General features: G+C 43.6%; 1 protein-coding gene across 2 annotated transcripts in view; it reads left to right on the forward strand.

Annotated features, from left to right (window-relative positions):
- ARL6IP6 (ARF like GTPase 6 interacting protein 6) overlaps positions 1-25,295 on the forward strand; it is a 46,859-nt gene that overhangs the window by 3,320 nt on the left and 18,244 nt on the right. For both annotated transcript variants that reach the window (XM_079924015.1, XM_079924014.1), the window contains exon 3: positions 19,377-19,509. In XM_079924015.1, coding sequence (XP_079780141.1) covers positions 19,377-19,509 — 133 coding nt within the window. The remainder of the gene's footprint in view (positions 1-19,376; positions 19,510-25,295) is intronic.

Below are 25,295 nucleotides of genomic sequence, written 5' to 3' on the forward strand. Positions count from 1 at the left end.
AACGCTCCCAGGCGAGGTTCACTGGTCCGAGAGAAAGGGGCCAGGGAAGTCGCGCCCGGGTGCAGGCACGAACCAAATTTATAGGGGTGGACGCAGGGGAGGTGCTTGCTGTGTGAAGCAGCCCCTTTTTTGGTAATCTCTCGGGTGTTGTGGCAATGTCGGTGCCGGTTGCGTTGGTTCCGCCCCTCGGGGAGCGGGAAATCGGGGAGCGGGAAAGCCATAGAGCCGTTGGTTTCGCCCCTCGGGGAGCGCGAAAGCCGGGGCCAAGTGGAAAGTCCCGGGTCTGTTTCCTGGGCAAGTGGAAAGTCCCGGGCTGATGCCACTTGTGGGTCGGCTGCATCAACCACCTTGGTGGGGGTTCCGTCTGGCTCCCTGGGCCCTTCCCCGGACCTGCTGGCCTTACATCCTGACTTCTTTGGTGTAATGGGGCGACGTTTGTTCTCTGGCTGCTTCCTGCTGTATGGGGCGCTGGAGGGGAGTCGGGCGGCCAACAGTCCGGAGATTAGGGGAGGGCGGCAGCGGGGGGTTCTGTGGGTAGTAAGGTATATGGGTGGAGTAGCATCTGATTCACCGCCACCCGAGATACTTCTTGTATGTGATTGCGGAGAAACCTGAGGAAACAGGGGACAAGCATGAATAGGATGCAGATAAGGATTAAGGGGCCTAGGATTGGTGTCAGCCAGGACCGCCACCAGTCGGGGATGGGGGAGGTGGATTGTCGCTGCCTGCGTTGGAGTTCTTCTTTTAAGCGTCGGAGAGCATCCACATTGTCCTCAACGACCCCTATCTCGTTGATATAGTAGCAGCATTCTTCTTGTAGGAAGAGGCAGGTACCTCCTTTGTCGGCTGTCAGAAGGTCCAGGGCGCGTCGGTTTTGGAAGGCAACTCGGGCTACTGAGGTGATCTGGCGCTGGAGGGAGGTGATGGAGGCGGCAGAGGCCTCAATGGCTAGCTGGAGTTTCTCTTCTAGGTTGTGGGATGTAGAGACACTGTGTGTCAGGGCTCCTCCCCCGATGCCTGCAGCAACGAGGGAGGAGGCGAGGGAAATGCCTGCTACCATAGGGAGAAAGATGGCCCTTTTCTGTCGGCCGAAGAGTTGTGTGGTAAGTGAGAGAAATTCAGCTTCGCCATATAATGTGAGCTGTGGAACAAGGGTGACGGGGATACATGGAAAGGGGGAGGAAGAGTTGATCTCTTTTGTAAGGGAGCCATTACACCAAAAGAACAGACCTGGTGGGGCCCCCATTGGCGTAGTTACAGGGAGGGATGAGTTGCAAGGGAGTGCATCATTAGTTAAGTTTGGTCGGCTGCCATAGCAAATTGTGAGGTTCTTTTTTTCTAAATCAAGGAATATGGGGACTCTTAAAGGGGGAAAAGGTAAGTTCTGGGAGGAATTAAGGAGGGTAGAGGTGAAGGGCTGGTCGAGTGGGACAGCAGTTAATGGTGGTCGGCTAAGTGAGACACATAGAAAGCAGTCAGAGATGTTGCCTATTCCGGTGTGATTAAGCATTTGCACCCCTTGGCGGATGAGGGCCAACCAAGAAAAAGGGTCCGTCTTATGGTCAGGGTGGGGTAATTGGCGTTCTAGGGCCTGTTCTGTCTCCTGGACCATGGTGGCCTGCTCGCTCAAGTGCTGGATAATTTCAGGGATCACTCTGATGTATGAGCGGAAGACCCTGATAGAGCCCACAGGGTAGGCATCAGTTGCCCACCGGTAGATTTTTCCTTGTACCCCTTTTACCCATCTTGTGTCCCAGGGATCTTTGATGTTAATGAATAATTGACCCTTGCCATTTGTGGTGAGCAGGTGGGATTGTTGGAGCGAGCTCCTGGTATCTAGTTTTGCCACATGGATGTTACATGAGTGATAGGGGCACCCCCCATAGGTCTCATCCCACCATTGACAGTAGTCTCTGGTCTGATCGTAAGTGAAGCAGACAGCGGGGGTGGACCAACCCAGGGGAACACCTTCTGTGTTAGAGATGGGGATCTGGACTGTCACCAGGGCCTGGCACCCATCTGGTTGGCAGTCCCCCGTGCCCAAGACTCGAGTGTGGGTCCGACCTTTAGCTTGCCATGTCCCATGGACATGGAAGCGCCATAGGGACATCTGGTGAGTCCTGGGTGGCAGGAGGAGCAGCAGGAGGAGAGACAGGGTGACAGACAAGCCGTAGTCTTGTGGGACCCAGCGGTTGGGCCGTCCAAGTCTCTGGAGTTGGGGCCATTTTAAGGCGGGAGACATGGTACCAGGAGGGGTGTCCCAAGAGTTTGGCTGCCGTAGGAGTGGTGAGGATCACCGTATGGGGGCCTGTCCACCGTGGCTTGAGAGATTGGGGGTGTAATTCTTTGAGGAGGATGCTATCGCCAGGTTGTAGAGGGAGAGGGGAAGTTTCAGAGGCAGTGACTGTCGGCAGGTTGTGGTCAGTGTGTTCACGGAGAAGGTGGCGGAGCAGAGACAGGTAGGGGAAGTAGGAAGCTAGGGGTGGGTTTTGGGTTCGTAGGTTATGGAGGAGAAAAGGGCGGCCGTAGAGCAGTTCGAATGGACTGAGACCAGTAGGGGTCCGAGGTGAGGCTCAGATTCGGGTAAGGGCAAGAGGGAGCAAATCGGGCCACGAGATATGGACCTCAAGGGACAGCTTGGTGAGGTGGTCCTTCAAGATCCCGTTGGCACGTTCAACCTTACCAGATGACTGGGGGTGGTAAGGGATATGGAGTCTCCAGGTGATCTGAAGAGCCTCGGATACCTGCTGAACCACCTGAGAGACGAAGGCGGGTCTGTTGTCCGACTGGATGGAGCTAGGCAGGCCAAACTGGGGGACGATATGTTGGAGAAGAATGGTGGCGACCGTATCTGCTGTTTCTCGGGCCGTTGGGAAGGCCTCGATCCAACCTGAAAAGGTGAAATATTGGAAGCGTTTACAGCAGGGCATGTGGGTGAAGTCAATCTGCCAGTCCTTGCCAGGTTGGTGTCCGCGCATCTGGTGAGTAGGAATTCGGGGCCGTAGGCCTCCTTGTGGAGAGATGGACGCACAAGTCTGGCAAGCCGCGTGAGCTTTTGAGATGGCATCTCTGAGTCCAGGCATATAAAAGAAGGGATCTAGGAAACGGAACATTGCCTTTGGGCCAATGTGTAGGGACTTGTGGATGTCTTATAGGAGGCTGTCCGCTTGAGCTGAAGGGAGGGCAACTTTGTTGTCCATAAAAATCCATCCTTTGTTGTCCTTGTGGACAACTACAACAACTACTATCCCCTTTGGATAGTAGTGCTGTCTCTTCGTGGGGGTCATATGCGTGTTGGATTGAGGTGAGGAACAAGATCAGAGCTGGAGGGGCCCCTTTGGTGAGCTTGTGGGCCACGGAGTCGGCCTTTGAGTTACCTTGTGCTATTGGGTTAGAGGGAGACTGGTGGCCCCTGCAGTGGATGATTGCCACCTCCTCAGGCAGTTGGAGGGCATCCAGGAGTTTTGCGATGAGGGAGGCGTTGACCACCGGGGAGCCCTTGGTGGTCAAAACTTCACACTCCCTCCAAAGAGCTGAATGGCTGTGTGCAATCAGGAAGGCATATTTAGAATCTGTATAGATATTGACCCTTTGGCCCTTAGAGAAGTCAAGGTCCCGCGTGAGTGCGATCAGTTCAGCCCTTTGAGAGGTTGTCCCTTCTGGGAGGCGGTTGGCCTCGATAATGGTTGAGATGGTTACTACCGCGTAGGCTGCCCGGCGGCGTCCGTCAGGGCCGAGTATTGAGCTGCCATCTACGAAGAGGGTGCGGTCCGGGTTTAACAGTGGAGTATCAAAGAGTCCTTCCCTCGGCAGGCTGAGGGCCTCTACAACTTGGGGGCAGGAGTGGGAAGGGGAGGTCCCCGTGTCGGAAATGGGCAAGAGGGAGGCCGTGTTTAGGCGGGGGGAGAGGTCAAGGGAGATGGCAGGGTTTTCGATGAACAGCAGGTGGAATTCCTGGATGCGAGAGGGGCCCGAGAGAGAGAGAGACTTATGGCCGAGGAGGTCGGCCAGTCGGTGAGAGGAAAATACAGTCAGCGGGTGGGCCAGAGTCAGTTTGAGTGTTTGTTTGGTCAGCTCGGCTGCTGCTGCCAAAGCTCGGAGGCGTGGTTGCCATCCCCGAATGGTTGGGTCAAGTTATTTGGAGAGGTAGGCCACGGGGCGATAGGAAGGCCCTACGGGTTGGGCAAGGAGTCCAGTAGCTATTTCGACCCGTTCATCTACAAAGAGGTGGAAAGGACGGTCTGGGTTAGGCAGAGACAGGGGAGGGGAGGATATCAGGGTGTCTCTGAGGGTGAGAAAGGCCCGTCGAACAGTGGAGGGAGAGGTAAGAGGTCCTTGGGGGGTTTCTTTAGCAGCTAAATATAGGGGTTTAGCAAGAAGAGCAAAGTTAGGGATCCAGTGTCGGAAAAATCCTATTAGGCCCAGAAAGGAGAGAATCTGGTCAGCTGTCTCTGGAGGTTGGAGGTTGGGGATGGCCTGGGTGCGGTCGGCTGTCAGGCTCTTTTTTGTGGGGGTAAGGTGGATTCCCAGGTAGGTTACTGAGGGTGTAGACAGTTGGGCCTTGGCTGGAGAGACCTGATAGCCGCGAGAGCCGAGATAATTGAGGAGATCAGCAGTATGCTGTTCTGAGAGGCTGAGAGATGGGCTGCAGAGGAGGAGGTCATCCACGTATTGGAGGACTATACTGGGGGTGAGAGGGCAGGAAGCGAGGTCCCGTGCCAGAGCCTGGCCAAAGAGGTGGGGGCTGTCGCGGAAGCCCTGGGGAAGAACTGTCCAGTGAGCTGGCGGGAAGCCTGGGTATCCGGATCTGTCCAGGTGAAAGCAAAAAGGAAATAGGAATCAGGGTGTAGGGGGATTGAAAAGAAGGCGTCTTTGAGATCTAGGACCGTAAAATGGGTGGTGGACGGGGAAATATGGGAGAGCAAAGTGTATGGGTTTGGCACGACTGGGTGGAGGGGAATTATCGCCTCATTGATCAGTCGGAGGTCCTGGACCAGGCGGTAATCTCCTGAGGCCTTGCGGACAGGCAGGATAGGGGTGTTGCAGGGAGAGTCCGTGGGGACGAGGAGCCCCTGATCTAAGAGTCTGGTGATAATAGGTCGCAAGTCCCTTAGATGAGTCTCAGAAATGGGGAATTGGGGCCTGGGTGGAAACTTGGAGGTGTCTTTAAGACGGATTAGGACAGGGGGGTGGTGGGTTGCTAGTATGCGTTTTGAAGTATCCCAGACCTGGGGGTCTATCAGATTGGGGAGGATGGGAGAAGAGAGAGAGGAGGGAGAGGGTTCCGCTGCCAGACCGAGGAGGGGGAGCAGGAATTGAGAGGAGGGGGCCTTAGGGTCAAGTTTGGCAACTTGGAGAGAGGCCCCTAATTGGAAGAGAACATCATGACCTAGCAGAGGAACCGGGCAGGACGGTATGACTAAGAAAGAATGAGTAAAAGGGAACCTCTCAATGTAACATGAAAGGGGGCCGGTCTGGAAGGGGAAGGATGGCTTACCGTCGATGCCCATAACCGAGACCTGGGAAGGAAAAACTGGCCCGGAATATGTAGGCAAGACCGAATAGGTAGCCCCCCGTGTCCACCAGGAATGAGGTGAACTTACCCGCTACCTGTAGCGTTACTCTGGGCTCGGCGAGGGTGTTGGGGGTCTTCGAGTCCGGGTGTTGTCAATCGTCAGCCAATCCCAGGAGTTCGAGAGGTAGGGCCATTGGGTCGGTTTGCCCTCCGCGTGGAGGCGCTGAGGGAGGGCCGGCCATAGGGCAGTTACTCTTCCAATGGCCTGTTAGCCCGCAGCCAGGGCAGGGCTTGGAAGGAGGCCGGGGATTGGGACATTGGCGAGCCCAGTGTCCCTCTTTTCCACACTTAAAGCAGGCCCCTCTTGGGGTTGCCTTTGGCGGGTCCCGTGGATGTTGTCTATGGGAGATGGCCGGCCACAGGGCGGCTACGAGGGCTTGGGTCTGGAGGGCCACTTTTTGGTGCATCCGAGCCTGTCGGCTGGATTCTGCCAAATCCTCACGGGCGTTATAGACTTTAAAGGCCATTTTTACCAGGTCTCGGATGGGAGTCTGGGGGCCGTCTTCTGCCCGCTTAAGATTTTTTCTGCTATCAGGGGCTGATTGGGTGATAAAGTGGGTGGCCAAGACCGTTGCGCCTCCGGGGGTGTCAGGGTCCAAGCGGGTGTAGAGAGTTAGGGCCTCTGTAAGGCGGTTGAGGAAGATGGCCGGATTTTTATTGGGCTCTTGGGTTATCTCTTTTAGTTTTTCGAAGTTGACAATCTTGTGGGAGGCAGCCTGCATACCAGCCAAGAGGCATTGGATCATTAGATCGCGTTTGCGGCGACCGTCTTGGCCGTACTGATAACTCCAGCCCTGATCGGTGCCAGGAACGGCAGTGGCTCCGACGGGCATAGAGTTATCAGTGAGGTGGACCTGATCTGCGTGGTTTCGGGCAGCAGTTTGAATTCTTTCCCTCTCGTCGGGGGTCAGAGTAGAAGATAGGATCACAAAGATGTCGTGCCAGGTTAGATCGTAAGCTTGAGAGAGGTAGCGAAATTCTTTGATGTAGCGGGAAGAGTCGGCAGAAAAAGGAGCCTAATCGCTTTTATATTTGAGAGAGATCTTGGAGGGAAAAGGGAACATGAACTCTAACTAATCCTTCCGCTCCGGCCACCTCTCTTATGGGACAGAGAAGGTTTGGGTCCTGGGAGTCGTGGTGGTGAGAGCGGGTGTGTGAGCTCACTGGCGAGGAGAGTGGTGGTGGGAGAGCGACGGAGGGAGAGGAAGCGGGGGAAGGCGGGGCTAAGGGGGAGATTGCCTGGTGCGGGGGAGCGGTGGGGGGCGCTGGAGTGAGCGGGAGGGAGAGGAGCCGGTCCAGGGTAGGGTGGGGGTTGGAGAGGAGCTCTGGAGTGGGGAGAGGTGAGAGATTCGGGTGGGTCGGCTAGTGGAGAGGGGTCATCGTCAAAGGAATTTAGGGGCTTGGATGTAGGAGATGTCTGTTTGGCAAGAAGGATCTGGGAAGTGGAACAATCGACGCAGAGGGAAGGGCGGGAGCGTGAATACCAGAAGGCCTGGACATAGGGGACCTCGGACCATTTGCCCGTCCTGCGGCAGTAGTTGTCTAAATCGCGGAGGATGTTGAAATCGAAAGTCCCTTCAGGAGGTCATTTAGACTGATTGTCTAGAGGGTACTGTGGCCAGGCTTCGGTGGAATAGAATATGAGCCGCCTGCGGCGGAGGTCTTGAGAAAAGCCGAGTTTTGTAAAGTTGGCCAGGAGACACCCCCAGGGGTGTCTTAGGATCTGGTTTAGATTCTGAGGTCCCCATGACCTCCGGTCTGTCCCCGGGTGAACAGAGAAAGAGAGAGACGTCTCTGGTCTCAATCTCTGGTCACGGCAGATCGGAGAGCAGTCAGGCGGTTGGGACGTCTCCACAACCGCTCGAGGCTCAGGGAGGATGGAGGACTCCCTGACGCGGCCGCGGCTAAGGACAGGGAGTCCGGTAGGTAGGGACCCCGGGGGTCGAGGGGAACGAAGGAGGGACTTACCCCGCTTCTGCCGGATCGGGTGGGTGAGCAGAGGTCCCCGGTCGTCTCCTAGGGGGTGTGAGGGGTGGCCCCGCGGTAATTTGTGGGGCTGGGTACCCCTCCCGGGTTTCGGCACCAAATGTAAGGAACGGCACCAAGAAACGGAGGAGAACTTAAGCAAGCTTTATTTGGGAACGCTCCCAGGCGAGGTTCACTGGTCCGAGAGAAAGGGGCCAGGGAAGTCGCGCCCGGGTGCAGGCACGAACCAAATTTATAGGGGTGGACGCAGGGGAGGTGCTTGCTGTGTGAAGCAGCCCCGTTTTTGGTAATCTCTCGGGTGTTGTGGCAATGTCGGTGCCGGTTGCGTTGGTTCCGCCCCTCGGGGAGCGGGAAATCGGGGAGCGGGAAAGCCATAGAGCCGTTGGTTTCGCCCCCCGGGGAGCGCGAAAGCCGGGGCCAAGTGGAAAGTCCCGGGTCTGTTTCCTGGGCAGGTGGAACGTCCCGGGCTGATGCCACTTGTGGGTCGGCTCCATCAACCACCTTGGTGGGGGTTCCGTCTGGCTCCCTGGGCCCTTCCCCGGACCTGCTGGCCTTCCAAAAACACGTACTTTTTAGTTACCCATTTTGTCAGTGTGTGTTGTTAAACTGTTTCATCTCTAAAAAACAACCAAGATTTTAAGGCTTTTCACAGCATTTATTGATCTGTCAACTCTTGCTGCAGTGGAAACTGAATCGTAAGAACTAGACATGAATTCTAACTTGCTATTTAATAGTTGGCAAGATTACCAAATTACAGCTGAGGAAATGCCTATAAAATTGTATCCTTACGTTTTTACAATTGATGTAAAAGTTTTCACATGAATCCAGAATTTGTAATAAACATTCTTGTTGAAGTCATCCATTCAGAAAAATCAGAATGCAGCCTTTTATCAGATGATACTGATTTTTTTTTTTACTGTTGTATTTCATTGTATTTATTTTGTCTTGTCTACTAGGAACCTCACAGCTAAATGTAATGTTGATTGTGTATTACCTTTCTTTAATCATAGTACTGTCTATACATGTTGTTATCTTTATATTTCAGTGACTAATGTTTAAATTTTAATGCATACACTGCCTCAATTCTTGTTTGAAAGTGGGTTGGTTTTTAGAAACAAATGTGAGCCCAGTAACTACTCTCCATGAAACAGTTTTCTTTCTAGACAGACTGATAAAAATTTTGCACACTACAAATATTTTTTATTGCAGTTTAATCCTAGTCCAATGTTGGCATAGCTCAGTAAGAGCAGATTATAGCGGTGATTCTCATTTTGGTATGTGTAAGAATCACCAGGCTTTCTTTTAAAAATCATCTCTAGACTTTGTTTCAGTCCCAGGGTAGGACCTAAGAATCCTCATTTTTTTACAAGTTCTGATAAACCACAGTTTGAGAAATACTTTTGCAGGGCCAGAATCACAGTTTTTAAAAATGTATTCAAAAGTAGTTAAAAGTTCTTGAGAGTTGACTAAGGACTAACAGGCTAACAGGAAACAATATATAAGCCTAAATGCCTGTTAAGAAACTTAAGGACCTGAGACACTGCTATTCTCTTGTCATCCTTGTTTCTCTGAAAGAAATATTCATGGGAAGACCTGTTTATAGTTTTTCAAAAAGAGTTCGTGATGAGCATTGTATAAGTGCCTTTGGAGAGTTAATTGATCCTAATGGCTAACAGGATTAGGCTGTCACGGTGTTCATCTTCACTAGTGAGGTAGCCCAGCCAGGGAGGTGTGATTAATACTATCAGCTGATTTTAGAACTCATCTCCCCAAATCTTCCCTGGGTAGCATTAGAGTCACACTGCAGAGTTCTTAGGGCTTTCCTTTTATAATTATCCTGCAAACCATCCACTACTGTAAGCCTGTTTTTCAAGGAGATTAATAAAATAAAACTTCTGATTATTTAGTTAAAATCACATTCCACTCATTCCTCCTTGAAGTTATTTTCCGGCCAAGTGGATTGAACTAATCATATAAGACATTGAGTTGTTTCTTTTTTGCACATTGGCTTTTGTATCTGTCACATTTTCCCAAATTTTACCACATTTCACACAGCCCTATTTCCAATTTTTGCGTTTTTTCCTAGTCAATATAAAGTATGATAAAATGACCTTTTATTTGAGGCAAACTTGAAATAAGTACATAAGAAAAATAGAAGGAATTGCCTTTAGGAGAAAGTACTTAATCTAAGAATATTGTTACCAAGTTAAATGTAGGTCTAGTACTTTTATAAACATTGTAAATAGCGTCATACAGAAATTGTAATCAGATTTGATGGAGTTTCTTCAATGTCTAAAAAGCTTTTAAACTTGATCTTTGGTGCCTGTCATTTCTTGACACCTACTGCTTAATAGTTACCTTTAAGTCCCTTTTGTGGCTAGGAGCAGATTCCTAGCATCTTGCAGTGTCAAGGGCTATTCTTATTTTTTAGCTGCCCATTTACTGCCTGTTTTATGCCTGAGATGTTTCCAGGCTTCTACACATTTACAGAGATGACTGACATATACTGAGTTCAATCAGAGATGAAGCCAGCTCATTTAAAGAGTTGATGATTTATTACTTTTCTTCTGCAGAGTGATAAGTGAGACTTTACCATCATAATTTCATGATACAGAACATTAGAAATATGGTAAAAATTTCCAAGAGAAAGGGTGTGTTGCAAAATGACCCATTCCCTTAGAAAGGCACAAGTTGGGAGCAACTCACTCAGTTTCTTCCTTGCAGTGAAAGATGATTGAAACCATGAACTTGAGCTTTTTAGGGAATGTACGAACCTTGTAATTTGAGCCCACAGTCTATTAAGGAAATGATACAGTGCTATCTGCAGCTGGGTGGAGTAACTCTAATATTTAATTTAAAAATTTACAAATATGTTATCCTATTCTGCAGCACAGTCTTTGTAAAATTGTGTAATTGCTTACTCATATCAGTAAAAGAACCAAGGCAAAAAAGAAGAGAAAAACAAAAGCCCCAAAAGACTAGAAGGATACAACCAAAATGGGTTTTGGAATAATAGTTTTTTTAAAATCTCTTTTTAGTCTTTATAATGAATGACTGTAACTCCCAAAGAGAAAAACTTTGTTTAAAAAGAAAGCACAAGTTTATGCAAGTGTGAATAACACGTTCAACAATTAACAACACTGTTGAACTTTTACAGTATGCCAGAAATGTGTTGTTTCACCTGGTATTCCCAACTATCCTGCATCCATCAGTATAAAATATTCCCTTCTAAACCATGAGATAGTTTAGGCATGGTAGCAAGGCAGAAGCAGTACAGGTTATTAGCAAGAATTATCAGTGTGCAGCTAAATTATTAGTCATGAAATCATTGCAGATCTCCTCTTAACACGTAAAAGCAGTAATGCGAACCAGACATTAGGACCTCTAAATCTCAAGAAATTGGTTTGTTATTGTTAGTGTGATACTGCCTGGCCCAACTTTGGTGATCAGGAGGGATGTTTCTGAGGCTAACAAAGCCAGACTTTAGCTAGCATCAGAATCACCTGGAAAACTTGTTAAAACTCATTTTACTGGGCTGCACTGGGTCCAGAGTTTCTGATTCAGGTATGGGGTAGAGCCCAGAAATTTGCATTCCTAATAAGTTTCTAGGTTATGCTGATGCTGCTAGTTTACAAGAACCACTGGTCTAGTAGTTCCCATCCCCCAGGCGTATCAACAACAACAAACAAACAAAAACCTGAAGATTTTCTTTTTTTGCATTTATAAAATTTCAGACCCTATCCTTATCTCCTGAATCAAAGTTAAAGTCAGTTAATTGGCTGCATGCTCAGTATGCCATCAGGGTCCATTGGACCCAGTCTTCATTTTTAAATTTTCTTGAGCAGTTCTATTTGTAAGAATTATTTCATGTCATTTACTTTTTCTTAGGGGACCTTCCAGAAAATAAAGAGAAAATTGAGTTATATTTTTTTCTATAGAATAAAGCATATTTGATCTTGAAATTACCATATTTGTGTATTGGCCCCTTTTATAAACCTAAGATACATTATAAGATTTTAATGACCTTATTTTCCTGTATCTGGAAACATTTTGCTATTTCATTATTTTAGGAATCATCTAATATTACTCATCAATTATTCTCAACTATGCTAAAAAGAATAACATGATGGAATACTCCAGAGCAGAGGTCAGCAAACTGTGGCCCCTGGGCCAAATCTGATCTGCTACCTGTTTTTGTACATTAAGTTTTATCGTAGCATAGCCTTGCCTCTTGTTTTATATATTGACTATGGCTGCTTTCATGCTACAACGGCAGAGTTGAGTAGTTGTGAAAGAAACCTGATGGCAAGTGAAGCTGAAGATATTTTACCATCTGATTCTTTTCAGAAAACTATAGTATTCTTATCCAGTTAGTCATTCAACAGAAAGGACTTCAGGCAAAAACAAGAACCATCCCCTTTTGCTAAAAGAATGTATAACAGTCTTTATCTTTTATGAATCTGTGCATGCTAATTTATTTGATACTGTTTGTAAGGAGAGAAATGCTAATGGAAGGTGACTGGAAAGGAATGGAAAAAAAATCATTGGATTGAGTATTCAAATTGTTTATAAATCTAAAAGTGAAAATGTTATACAAATTATGGAGCAAAGATGGTTGTCTTCCATGTCTTATAAGCCATGAAAGATTTTAAAAATTCCTTCAAGCATTGTGTTTTGATGATGCAAGTGCATAAAGAAAAAGCAAAACTAATAATAAGCTATAACCAATTAGAGATGTATCTGAAGTCTAAAATCAGTATTTACAGGATGGTTATGTTCCAGATACATGCATGAAGATAGTAAGCAGTTATTTGCACTTAGAGGAAATGCCCATTTATAGTGTGTTTGTTTGTTTTTAAATCAGGGAAACTCAGAATAAAAATTTGGGTTTACTATATCCTATTAAAATTTCTAACAGTTTTTTCAGGCTTTTTATTCTTTTGTAAATTGTTCATTAAATGATTAAAAATAAGGCAAAATAGATCGCGAGAAGCCTCCACGAAGCTGGCTCGTGCACTTACTCCCTCTCTAGACCTTACCCCCTCTGTACAGTGGGACCTAAGCAGTTTCAGAGAACCTTCCCATTTGTACAATGTGTGCGGAGAGGGCCTTTGGGGAGACTGCCCTCACCCGTGAGTCTTTCAAGCCCAGCTTGGCCGCCAGCTTCTTGCGGTTGGGCTTGTTGATGTACTTCTGCTTCTGGAACATCTTATCCAGCGCCTTGCACTGCACGTCGGAGGACATGTCTCTATGCAGCATGCCCCAACGAGGCTTGCCGCGGGCGGCCAGTGGCCAGGAGAAAGTCCCGGGCTGGGCACGACGCTGGAGGATGCTGCAGAGGCCAGGGGTGCGAGGACTGCTCTTTCTAGGATCTACCTTTGGCAGGTCCTTTGTGTGTTTTGACCAACCATCCATCCATGTCAGGTTCCTCACTCTCTATCACCCGGCATCCTCCTAGCCTCAGGGTACCTGTGGTCCCAAGCAGACACCGCAGCCCCAGGTCTGCCTCAAGACCTTTCTGCTCAGCTCTAGCAGCTGTTGTCTTGTTCTTGTTCCAAAAAGAAGAATCTGGATTAGCACAGCTCAGTTTTGCTGACACATTTTTTAATCATAAGTCACAGCTTACTGGACAGGCTGCTCTCCAGTCCAAGGCCACATCAGTTCACCTCAGCTGAGGCATACAGCAGTGTGAGAAGCACCTGGTGGAGAACACAGCTCTTTAGAGCAGTGAGGACTGTAGCTCTTGCTGGGCTTGTCTGCACTCGGTTCTAACCTAGGTTATGTCTAGGACTGCTCCACGTTCACTGTCTTCTTAGCCAACAAGAATAAATGCTAGAGGACTTCCCTGGTGGCACAGTGGTTAAGAATCTGCCTGTCAATGCAGTTGGGGACAGGGGTTCGAGCCCTGGTCCAGGAAGATCCCACATGCTGTGGAGCAACTAAGCTTGTGCGCCACAACTACTGAGCCTGTGCTCTGGAGCCCGCAAGCTACAACTACTGAGCCCATGCGCTGCAACTGCTGAAGCCCGCACGCCTAGAGCCCGTGCTCTGCAACAAGAGAAGCCCATGCACTGCAATGAAGACTAGCCCTAGAGAAAGGCCGCGTGCAGCAACGAAGACCCAACACAGCCTAATTAATTAATTAATTGATTGATTGATTAAAAAAAAAAGAAATGCTAGCCTCCTTAGCCATGCATTCAAGGCTGCACCCTCTTAAATGTGCCCACTTTGCTGATCGTGCCTCCCACTCTCACCCTCTTTGCCAGACTATTTACTGCAAAACCCAACATAGATATTTCCACCTCCAGGCCTTGGTCACGCTGTGCCTACCTTCCCTCCCCCACCCCTGCCATCCTTCAAAGGCCAGCTGAAGTTATTCTTCCTTCATACCAATAACAGCTACTCTTTGTTGAACATCTGCCATGAACCAGGTATTCTCCCAGATACTTTACATACATAACCTCATTTAATCCTTTCTACTTACCTTTCAAAGTAGGTATCATTATTCCCATTCTACAGGAGGCTTGGAGAAGTTAAAGTACTTACCCAAATTCATGGAGGGAGTAAATGTCAAAGTTGGAATTCTGGCCCCAGAGTCTGATGCAGAGTCTATACTTTTTCTTAAACCATGCTTAGTCGTGAAGAATTTCCTGATGAGTTGTAACCCCAGTTTTCTTGCCCTTTTTTGAATAGTACTTGATGTCTGTTCTGCATGACTGATTTGACATTTAACAAATGACTACTTAGGATACAATTGTCTTTTTTAAAATAAATTTATTTATTTTAAAAAAATAAGGGAAAAGGTATGTTGGAACAAGATGATAGTGATAACTATTTTTCCTAGTATACTGAAAATTACAGGCTTCAGGGGAAAATACAGGTTTAACAAGATTTGCCATGAGTTAATTGTTGCAAGGTGAGTGATAGGTATATGGGGTTTCATTGTATTCTTCTTTCTACTTTTGTGTATGTTTGAAATTGTCCGTAATAAAAAAGTTTAAAGTTTCCCATGTGGATATGATGATTTAACATGGTTGGAAACTACAGATGTTACTTAGTTTTCAAGTTTCACCAGGTCCAGTCAGAATGTCCCCTTCTACTCTTTACCCTTTTTAGTAGGAAGGGGAGTGGAATTGCTACAAGCTGAGTGGCAGGTGGACAGGCAGTTGGGTAGGGACCTTTATCAATGTAGCTGCTGTACGCCAACTGTGTGTTCAGGTGGCACTGGTAGGGGAGGAAGATCCCTTTCCTCTGCTCCTGTACTTGGAAATAATAAGTTTGAAGATCCAAGGCTGTCTAGCTTTATGATAAAGTTGCAAAAATTTGCTTAGATAAAATTTTTAAAAGTTGTTGATTAGTTTTATGCATGAGTACGTCGAAACTTTTATTAGTAGCCAGCTGGTTATAGCTTTTACAACTCATAAAATGACCTATTTAATTTTCGTTTTTAATGTTATAAGTTAGTTATGTAAGTTATAATATAGTCTCACTACAAAAAAAATTCCGACAATTAAAGGTTACCACTAATCTACTTGTACACAATATACAATATACTTGTGTATATTTTCAGGTCTTTTTCTATATATGGTATATAGAAATATGAATATATATGATAATTTAAAATATGTGGTTTTGTCAGTGTTGTAGAAAAAACAGTTGGAATCATGCATATGCTGTACCTTTATTAAAGTATCTTGAAGTTCATTCTGTATCAGTATATATAGATCTACCTCACTTTTTATTTATTATTTTTTTATTTTATTTTTTATTTACATTTATTTATTATTTTCTATTTATTATTATTGTATTTCATAGTATACTACTTTGTTTAAACATTTCAAATGTCAAACTGTAAAACAGTCCTTGAAATTAGCAATGTGCTGTCACATTTCGTCCCATTGTTTATTTATGGCAGGAATACATCTTATGAAGAATGTGTAATTGATTGTTTAACATTGTTTTAATAAGAAACCTTTCCCAGTATGGGAATATGGGAGGGTTTTGTTTTTCTGTTTTTTTCTGCTTACGTGTAACATGTGCTGACCACCTTCCACATCTCTGACTTCATAAAACTTCTAAAAGTCATCTCATCACTGTAAGCCTGAAACTGCTAAATAACATTAAAATATTTAGAACATATCATAATCTTTCTTTGCTAGAAGCTTTTATAGAAATACACAAAGCTGCTACCATATTTTTAGAAAAGTAACTACACTTTGAAACAAAAATCATTATTTTGAAAAATGATCTCCCCAATTAGATAAGTGAATATACAACTCCAGTAAAGGGATTAGAATAGGAGTTTCCCGCGTACCCTTTTTTTAAAAAATAAATTTATTTATTTTTGGCTGCATTGGGTCTTCCTTGCTGCACGTGGGCTTTCTCTAGTTGCAGCAAGCAGGGACTACTCTTCGTTGTGGTGCGTGGGCTTCTCATTGCGGCGGCTTCTCTTGTTGTGGAACGTGGGCTATAGGTGCGTGGGCTTCAGTAGTTGTGGCTCGTGAGCTGTAGAGCACAGGCTCAATAGTTGTGGCACACGGGCTTAGTTGCTCTGCAGCATGTGGGATCTTCCTGCACCAGGGCTCGAACCTGTGTCCTTGCATTGGCAGGTGGATTCTTAACCACTGCACCACCAGGGAAGTCCCTCCCACCTACGCTTATGTTTGCTTTAAGTGAAAATATTGAGTCCAAGAGGATGGAAGAGATAAATTCCCATCATATCATCAACTGATGAAAATTGAACTGTAGAGAAGAAAGAAGGATGTGTGTTTATTTAAAAGACCTATATCCTTTGACACAGCAGTTCTTTCTTCAGAAATTTGTTACAGATATCCTTGTGTAACTATAGTTAAATATAATAATGTTACTTGCAGTATTGTTTTTAATAGTGAAAAAGTGGAATAATAAAAATATTCAATGGGGACTTCCCTGGTGGCACAGTGGTTAAGAATCCACCTGCCAGTGCAGGGGACACACATTCAAGCCCTGGTCTGGGAAGATCCCACATGCCGTGGAGCAATGAAGCCCATGTGCCACAACTACTGAGCCTGCACTCTAGAGCCCACGAGCCACAACTGCTGAGCCCCTGTGCCACAACTACTGAAGCCCATGCGCCTAGATCCCGTGCTCCACAACAAAGAGAAGCCACCGCAATGAGAAGCCTGTGCACTGCAATGAAGAGCAGCCCCTGCTCGCCTCAACTAGAGAAAAGATGCACGCAGCAACAAAGACCCAACACAGCCAAAATTAATTAATTAATTAATTTAAAAATATGCAGTGGAATTGTGGCTATGTGTAGTGATATGAAAGGTCTCCAAAATTGTTGTGTGAAAAAGTTCAGGACAGTTTTTCTGCTGAGAATCTCATTTGCGGAAAATAAACTGAGAAAATATATACATAGTATACATTCTTGTATATAACTGGCCCCATTCTTGTACATGACTATCTACATTACCTATAAATTTACAAAAGGTGAACAATAAACTCTTAAATGATTGCTTTCAGGAATGGAGTTGGTAAATTGGGGAAGGGAGACTAGCTTCATTTTTAGGTACCTTTTAAAAATTATGTTAACACTTGGTAAAATGGGTTTACAAAACATAAGTTATTGTAGCTTCAGGAGTCTGAAGGTAGGGCCTCGTTAAAAATTTAGTTGCAAATTGCCAACTTCTGTGGCTTTTTTGCTTGTTCATACATGAATTGAGTAATTTCAGAAGCATAAGCACTTCTAGACCACAATATTGCAATGTACTTTTTTAGCCCTGTCCTTGTGACCTGAGTTTTATTAGGGATATAACTGTTGATTAATTCAAAATGAATATAAAATAACTAAAATGTCCAAAGTAAGGCAAGCACTTAGATCATGGAATAGTAGTCATTTCCGAAAACTCAAGAATATTTTTGTACTAAATTTGGCAGGTGTTCTGTTAAAGCACCTATGTGAAAAAATTTGATGGGCTTTAGGGAGCCTCACATTTTGTTATTTTGGGTTATTTTGTGTCTTTCTCACGTTTTTAGATACTGAGACGTTTCCATCATTCCACAGCAGTCCCCAAACATATAGTCTCTGGGTTGGCAGGAAGGTTGCACCTCAGTCTTTACTAAGGTTCTCTCTACTCAGTCACAGGTTGGGCAAGGTTCTAGAATCTGTGCAAGGATATTGGGATAGGAGTGCAATCTAGTCCTCAAGACGTTTGCTCAAATGAGTTACTGCTGAAACATTTTGCATTCTGGTCAGGATGGCCTTTCAGGTGTAGCACCTTCCAGGCACATGACCATCTGCTGTTTCTATGCCCCATCTTAGAGGCATCTGCAAGCTTGGCTCTGGGTCCATCTGCCAGGATACTGTACACCACTCCAATTCCTCTCTGGTGTTGTGTGGCTTGATGGCTCCACCAGGAAGCCCCAGCAGCACTACCGACTCCCCATATACACACACATAACACTTCAAAATGGGGGAATCTTTCTCACCTGTAGATAAAACCCTCACTTTCTCTCCCTGTTCTACACAAATGTTTTTTCTACACCCCAGTCAATTGATTATCCTTGCTATCTATTCAGGACGTTTTGTCTTTATCTACCCTCCTCCTGCTTCTATCTATCCTACTAGTTCCCTTAATTATTTTGCAACATGAAAACCAAAGAGGTACTGAGCTGTTTCTCCTTTCTTTGCCACATCCTTCTTCTGGGGCAGTGAATACAAAGTCCATTATCTTTTTAAAAGGGGGTAAGGGAAGGGGTCTTCCAGGAAAAAAAAATTAGGTTCATCTTTCAAAAATACTTTGCTATAGTTTTTTGTTTGGCTTGGTTTTTTAATACTTCATTCCTCTGAGTTTATCTTTTAGCAGCTCAGTCTGTTACTGAGCTTCAGATGGTTTACAGACGGTCCAATGCACATATTTCTTTCCTGCTTCTTGCTAAAATAAAGCTATCTTTGGTTGTGCATTTTGTGCAACCAGTAAATCTGATAATTCATAAGCCATTCTCTACTGTAGTCTTCTCAACCTTCCTTCCTCTGTGTACTACTGAGGCCTGGGACACACACACTTACCAGTATTAGTGTCTTAGTAAACTGTCTTAAGGAGGCAGTTTGAATGTGTATCTAAAATCCTTCAAATTAAATTGTTCCCTCTATTGTCACTTTGTTTATTCCCCACATTCTTCCATTTCTTAACCCTTTTCTCTCGCAACTCCTGTAGTACTGTGCTTTTGACTTGATATCCCTTACAAAATGCAGCTCCAGTGTGACTGAAAATAAAGTCTAGGATCCCAGCTCATTTATAAATTGGACATTAACTTTTGTTCATATACTGAGCAAGGTTAAATAATCAGAATTGGTTTGTAATGTTTATAGGAAAGCTATAAAGAGTAGACACTAAAATTGATTCATATGTCAATAGTGCATGGTATGGAAAGGGATCGCTTAGTACTAAGTAATAAAAGGCAGCAAGCTATAATCACAACGTTAAATGAAAAAGGGCAAGCCATTTTAACAGTGAAGTGTTTTGCCATTTTTTCCACAGTTGAATTTTATAAAACTGAAGCTAAAAGTTATATTTTTAAGTTGAATTTGTACTCTTTTCCACATAGTAAATTATAATTGAATTAAAATATTCAATGATATGACTTCCAGTTGTGCTTTAATATTTTACACTTCCACATGGGAGAGCTTCTACTAAGCTCATATCTCTTTTATCACTTACATATAATTTAGAAGATCAGAAATACGTGTGATCTTCTGAACATGATCTACTGGGTTAATTTAAATTGCTTTGATGTTAATAATTCAAGTTTTCCCCTTTCTTTTCCCATTAAGGATTCTGGACTCTACTTATAATATCCCTAGCTGCCGGATTCTCCTGCTGCAGCTTTTCTTGGACAGTGACTTATTTTGATTCTTTTGAACCAGGAATGTTTCCTCCTACTCCTCTTTCACCTGCCAGGTTCAAGTAAGTATTCCTGTTTCTTCTTTTTTTTTTCCCAAGCCATTCTGCTGAAACCTACTAAAATAGAAGCAAGAGGCTGCTTGCTTGTGAGATAATACGTTGAGGCCCCAGTCTTTAATCTATAAAATACAGATGACTCAAAGTTTTCAGCTTGGCTCAGCCTTTAGATAAGTGGAGAAGAATATTTTAAACTCTGTATGTAGATAATTCAATGGTGGTCTAAAAAAATTAATTCAAGGAATAATCTAATAAGTAGGAAACTTTGATGGCTATTTGTCCTTTTGGGATGGAATTTCATTTAAAACAGTATATGAAGGCTGAATTAATGTTAGCAGTATGAAAGTTTTACAAGATTCATGCGTAGATAGTCAGACTTGTAACAGCTTAATAATTGGATTGAAATTTTCCTCAGATTTAAACTTCGTATAATAATTAGCAAGCATTTATGGCACCCAGTTTATATGTCTAGACCAGATTAGATACCTTTCATAGTGAAACATTATATTTCTTTGGTCTATATTTTCTGTTTCAAAGAGTTCCAGAAAATTCAGTAATCAGCATTCTAATCTAGTTTATTTATATTGGGAAGACTTAGGTTTTATAAATTGCCAAATAAAAGCATCTAAGACCTCTAGTTTATTCTACAAACTAAGGGTGGAAGGAGTGGGGGGAGAGAATGAAGAGTAGAAAATAAATTCTGTTAATGATACGTATGTTATTAAGAGTATTATAGTTGTTACTGTTGTTGTTACTACCAGTTCCAGCCCACCCCATGGACAACTCGTGGAGATAAAATAAAATCTATTTGAGGGACTCTGTAAATAAGTTTAATCACTTCAAATTAAATGCATAAGTGTATTTTAAACATCTTAATAAATCCCTATCTGTAAATGTAACATAAATCACATACCTGCCAATACATTTATGTGTATTTTGAGTGGATAATGATTAATTAATAATCTAAATTGACTAAATTATACCTAACGGTGCAGTACCATCCCATAGTTTACATGGGTACCATTCAGTTGGAAAGTTAATTTTGCTCTCAGTTCAAATTTATATTCTATTGCTGCTCATCGACATCAATTAGTTACTTTAATAGGGGGTATGAGTCTAATATAGATGACATAATGAGACTACTTTCATAAGTCACAAAAACTCTTAATTTTATTTTTTTTTCTTTTACTTATTTATGTCTCACTTCTCCCCTGAATTCTAGTCGTACATTTCCAGGTATTAAGTAGATTTTGCAACCTGGATTCAGAAAGCACCTGGCACTTAGAATTGTTAAAGCTTCAATTTGTCTTAAAGACATAAGTATCCACTCACTTATCAAGGCTTGAAACCCTTTTTCACTGTATTTATATCCCTTCGCCAAGTCTAGTCATTCTTGCCTTTTGAGGTGTTACTGGAATACTTTGTCTTAGCACCCACAGTGTTTTTGCTCTATTTCAGATCTTGGCTAGGGTACTTCACTCCTTGAAGTCCCCTACTACAAGCTTTCACTCTTCTCATTTGTCCTGTATATTATAACCTTTCTAAAAACAGATCTTAGTCACAGCTCTCCCTGGTTTAAAAGCCTTCAGCAGCTTTCCCATTGCCTTCAAAATAAAGTCTGTGCTCCCAAGTATAGCTTAACAGTCCTTCCCCAAGTGACCTTACTCTACTTTTCCACCTTACTCTACTTTTCCAACTTTATCTTCAGCTATTTCTCCAGTGTACCCTCTCCTGTAGCCACATATCAGATTATTCTGACATCCCCCAAATAAGCTACGAACTTTTGAGATGCCATGGCTTTACTCTTGCTGTTCTCTCTTCCTGGAATGTCATTTTCCCTCTCAGCTTCTCTTCCACTACTACCAGAATTCCTAAGACTCATATGTTAGATGCTTTTGGAGTTAGAGAAAAGCATTTCTGTTCTCTTAAGGATCTGGAATTCTGAGGGTATTTAACTAATTTCTTAAAAATTATCTTTGCGTTTTTTATTAGACTAGAACCAGATGGGCCTCAGTTTTCAACGTCTTTATTAGTCATTCAAATTTAATATGAGATGGTATCAGATCAGAGACTTACATATTTGTTAATACAATCCAAAAAATGCAGTTTTGAAATAGGTACATTGTGTGTACATATATATTTGAATTCCTTTCAGTATGTAAGTAGAGATGTTAATTTTATATATGATAAATCAGCTATTAAATCTCATGAGAGTCAGACTGTAATTTAAAATGATCATATGCTTAATAGAAGTACAGTCTAAAAAAGACATATAATAAATACAGTGATATTTGATCACATATTAACAGAAACCACAGACCCAGAAAGGCATATAATAGTGATGATTGGTACAGTTGTTTTATAGTGAAAACCCTGCCTTCTAGCGTTTGTAGAAAATAATGCAATTACTTCAGAAATGGCAGAATATAAGTATTCTCTATGTCACCAGTAGAGTGAGTGCTTGTACAGGGAAACAACTTCTCTACCTTTTGAGAAAGTTGAAATCTTCAGACTGTATTTTCTTAGAAATCAGATTGATATATTTTATTATTTTGTAATATCACACTTTTATAAAAATATCTTTATAATAGGTTATGTATTCTTTTGTTATCTAAAATAAAGTGATGTTAATATAAATATTTTCTTTGATTATATAAAAGTAATATAAGTTCTTTGTTGAAAATTCAAAAGACAGAAAGAAAAATAATGGAAAAACCCATAATTAGAGAAAGTGACACAACATTTTAATGTATATCTTTCCATTCTTAGCATATTTTTAAAAATTAAAACTGGGATCACAATATACATATTTGTAATCCATTTTTTATTTAACATTTTGTTGGAACATTTTCTATTCTATTGGAATATTTCTATTCTCTTTCTATTGGAATATTTCTTTGGAATTTTCAATGTTTTAAATATATTTTAAAGACCAATCATTATATATATCTATCTTTTAAGGGAAATCTAACAAATGATGGCTAAATTCTAAGATAATTTATTAACGGGTCTGCTTAACTAATTAGAAACTAAAGAAAGGCAAGATAACTGAGACATAAAATGAAGAGACTTTTCTCTTTACTTTTTTTTTTTTTTTTTTGCGGTATGCGGGCCTCTCACTGTTGTGGCCTCTCCCGTTGCAGAGCACAGGCTCCGGACGCGCAGGCCCAGCGGCCATGGCTCACAGGCCCAGCTGCTCCACGGCATGTGGGATCTTCCCAGACCGGGGCACGAACTCGTGTCCCCTGCATTGGCAGGCGGACTCCCAACCACTGTGCCACCAGGGAAGCCCTTTACTTTTTCTTTTTAAGATTAGGATTATTATTTAAAATATTCCGTTTCTAACTCCATGAATATAAGGCATGAAGAGAATAAAATAATCAGGTCTAACTGGTTTGTTAAAAAAAAGTCGTTTGTTCTCCTTTGCAGATTAAAATACAAGGGCATTTTTTAAAACTAATTAGTAGAAGTGGGAAAAAAATTTGAGAAGACCATGTTTACTATGGCTATCAATTAGTTGTACTTCCCTAGGAACATAAACTCCTCAAGGGAAGAAAATAATAATCTTTATTGATATGTAGTAAATATTAGATGAGACATTTAATGAAATCACAATTTGGATCAATAATTCATTAGGGGAGTTAAGAAATAAAACCTTTGGAGCTTCCCTGGTGGCACAGTGGTTAAGAATCCACCTGCCAATGCAGGGGACACGGGTTCGAGCCCTGGTCTGCGAAGTTCCCACATGCCGCGGAGCAATGAAGCCCATGCAGTACAACTACTGAGCCTGCGCTATAGAGCCCACGAGCCACAACTACTGAAGCCCGCGTGCCTAGAACCCGTGCTCCACAACAAGAGAAGTCACCGCAATGAGAAGCCCGCGCACCGCAACGAAGAGTAGCCCCCGCTCACCACAACTAGAGAAAGCCCACGTGCAGCAACGAAGACCCAACGCAGCCAAAAATAAATTTAATTAATTTTTTTAAAAAAAGAAGAGGTCTTGCCTGGTGGCGCAGTGGTTGGGAGTCCGCCTGCCGATGCAGGGCACGCGGGTTTGTGCCCCAGTCCGGGAGGATCCTGCGTGCCGCGGAGCGGCTGGGCCCCTGAGCCGTAGCCGCTGGGCCTGCGCGTCCAGAGCCTGTGCTCCGCAGTGGGAGGGGCCGCGGCGGTGAGAGGCCCGCGTACCGCAAAAAAAAAAAAGAAAACCTTTGTACTCATTAAAAAAGTTTTTTTATTTACTGTTTCCTATTTGTTAGGTATTATCTTAGTTCAGGCTGCTGTAACAAAGTACCATAAACTGGGTGGCTTATAAACAACAGAAATTTATTTCTCACAGTCTGGAGACTGGAATTCTAAGATCAGGCTGCCAGCATGGTCAGTTTCCGGTGAGGTCCATCTTCTGTGTTGCACATGGCCTCCACCTTGTTGTATCCTAACAAGGCAGAGAGCAGAGAGAGGGAGCAAGCTCTCTTGTGACTCTTATAACAGCACTCATCCCAAATCCCATTCATGAGGGCTTCACTCTCATGACTTCATCTAATCCTAATTACCTTCCAAAGGCCCCAAATTCTAATACCATCACATTGGGGAATAGGTTTTGACATGAATTTGGTGGTAAGGAAACGGACACAAACATAGTCCATAACAGATACAGCTTAGAAACTTTCACTTTTACATAGGCACAGACCTTTAGGAAATAAGATGGTTAAAAAAGTTTGCAAGTTGTATTTTCAGTCAGGTACTTAATGGGCTTCAAAGGCGTATTTTAAGAAAGATGGATGTCATGCTCACTTTGCAAACTTTTCTGGGTTAGAAGTTATACTGCAATGTCAAATATGCAAACTCCATTAGGATGCAGTTACTTTGTGGAAAAGAAAATTTGGGTCAATTGTACTTTTAAATTATTTTCTTAGTTGTTTCTGAAAATCTGTTAAAGTGTTAATAAGAGGCAGAGGCAGTAACTTTAGATTCCTTGGAGTATCTATATAGGCACTGCCTACTTCTTGCTACTTTATAATTCATTATCCTGTTTTCCTACACTATTTAATCAACATCTTTAGTTCACTTCTCATTAGTTTTCCCTGTTTACTCATTGGGTGTTGTTAGTGATTTCCAAGCAGGCAAATTTAGCAGTGTATATGTAATCAATATTTCACATTATGGTGATCTGCTTTAATTATAGTTTCCAGGAGTTAATGCATATAAATATGTGACCTACCCATGTAAAGATACTGCATTCAGAGAGAACCCAGAGCTTGAAAGAATCTTTGGGTTGTTTCCAGGCTGGGCCGATGGCAGCACCAGAACTTTTTTTTTTAATATATATATATTAAATATATATATTATAGTTTTTAATAAATTTATTTTATTTATTTATTTTTGGCTGTGTTGTGTCTTCGTTGCTGGCGTGGGCTTTCTCTAGTTGCGGTGAATGGGGGGCTACTCTTCGTTGCAGTGTGCAGGCTTCTCATTGCGATGGCTTCTTTTGTTGCAGAGCACAGGCTCTAGGCGCACAGGCTTCAGTAGCTGTGGCTCGTGGGCGCTAGAGCACAGGCTCAGTAGTTGTGGCACACGGGCTTAGTTACTCCGAGGCAAGTGGGATCTTCCCAGACCAGGGCTCGAACATGTGTCCCATGCATTGGCAGGTGAATTCTTAACCACTGCGCCACCAGGGAAGCCCAGCACCAGAACTTTTATTTAAGTCCTCCTGGTTGGGGATGAAGATAGGTATGGATAGGAGATGTGCCCCAAAGTTGCGTTTTTCCTAACAAGTACAACTTTTTAATGAATAC

This window comes from Stenella coeruleoalba (genome assembly GCF_951394435.1).
Source record: "Stenella coeruleoalba genome assembly, chromosome: 6".
NCBI classification, from domain to species: domain Eukaryota; kingdom Metazoa; phylum Chordata; class Mammalia; order Artiodactyla; family Delphinidae; genus Stenella; species Stenella coeruleoalba.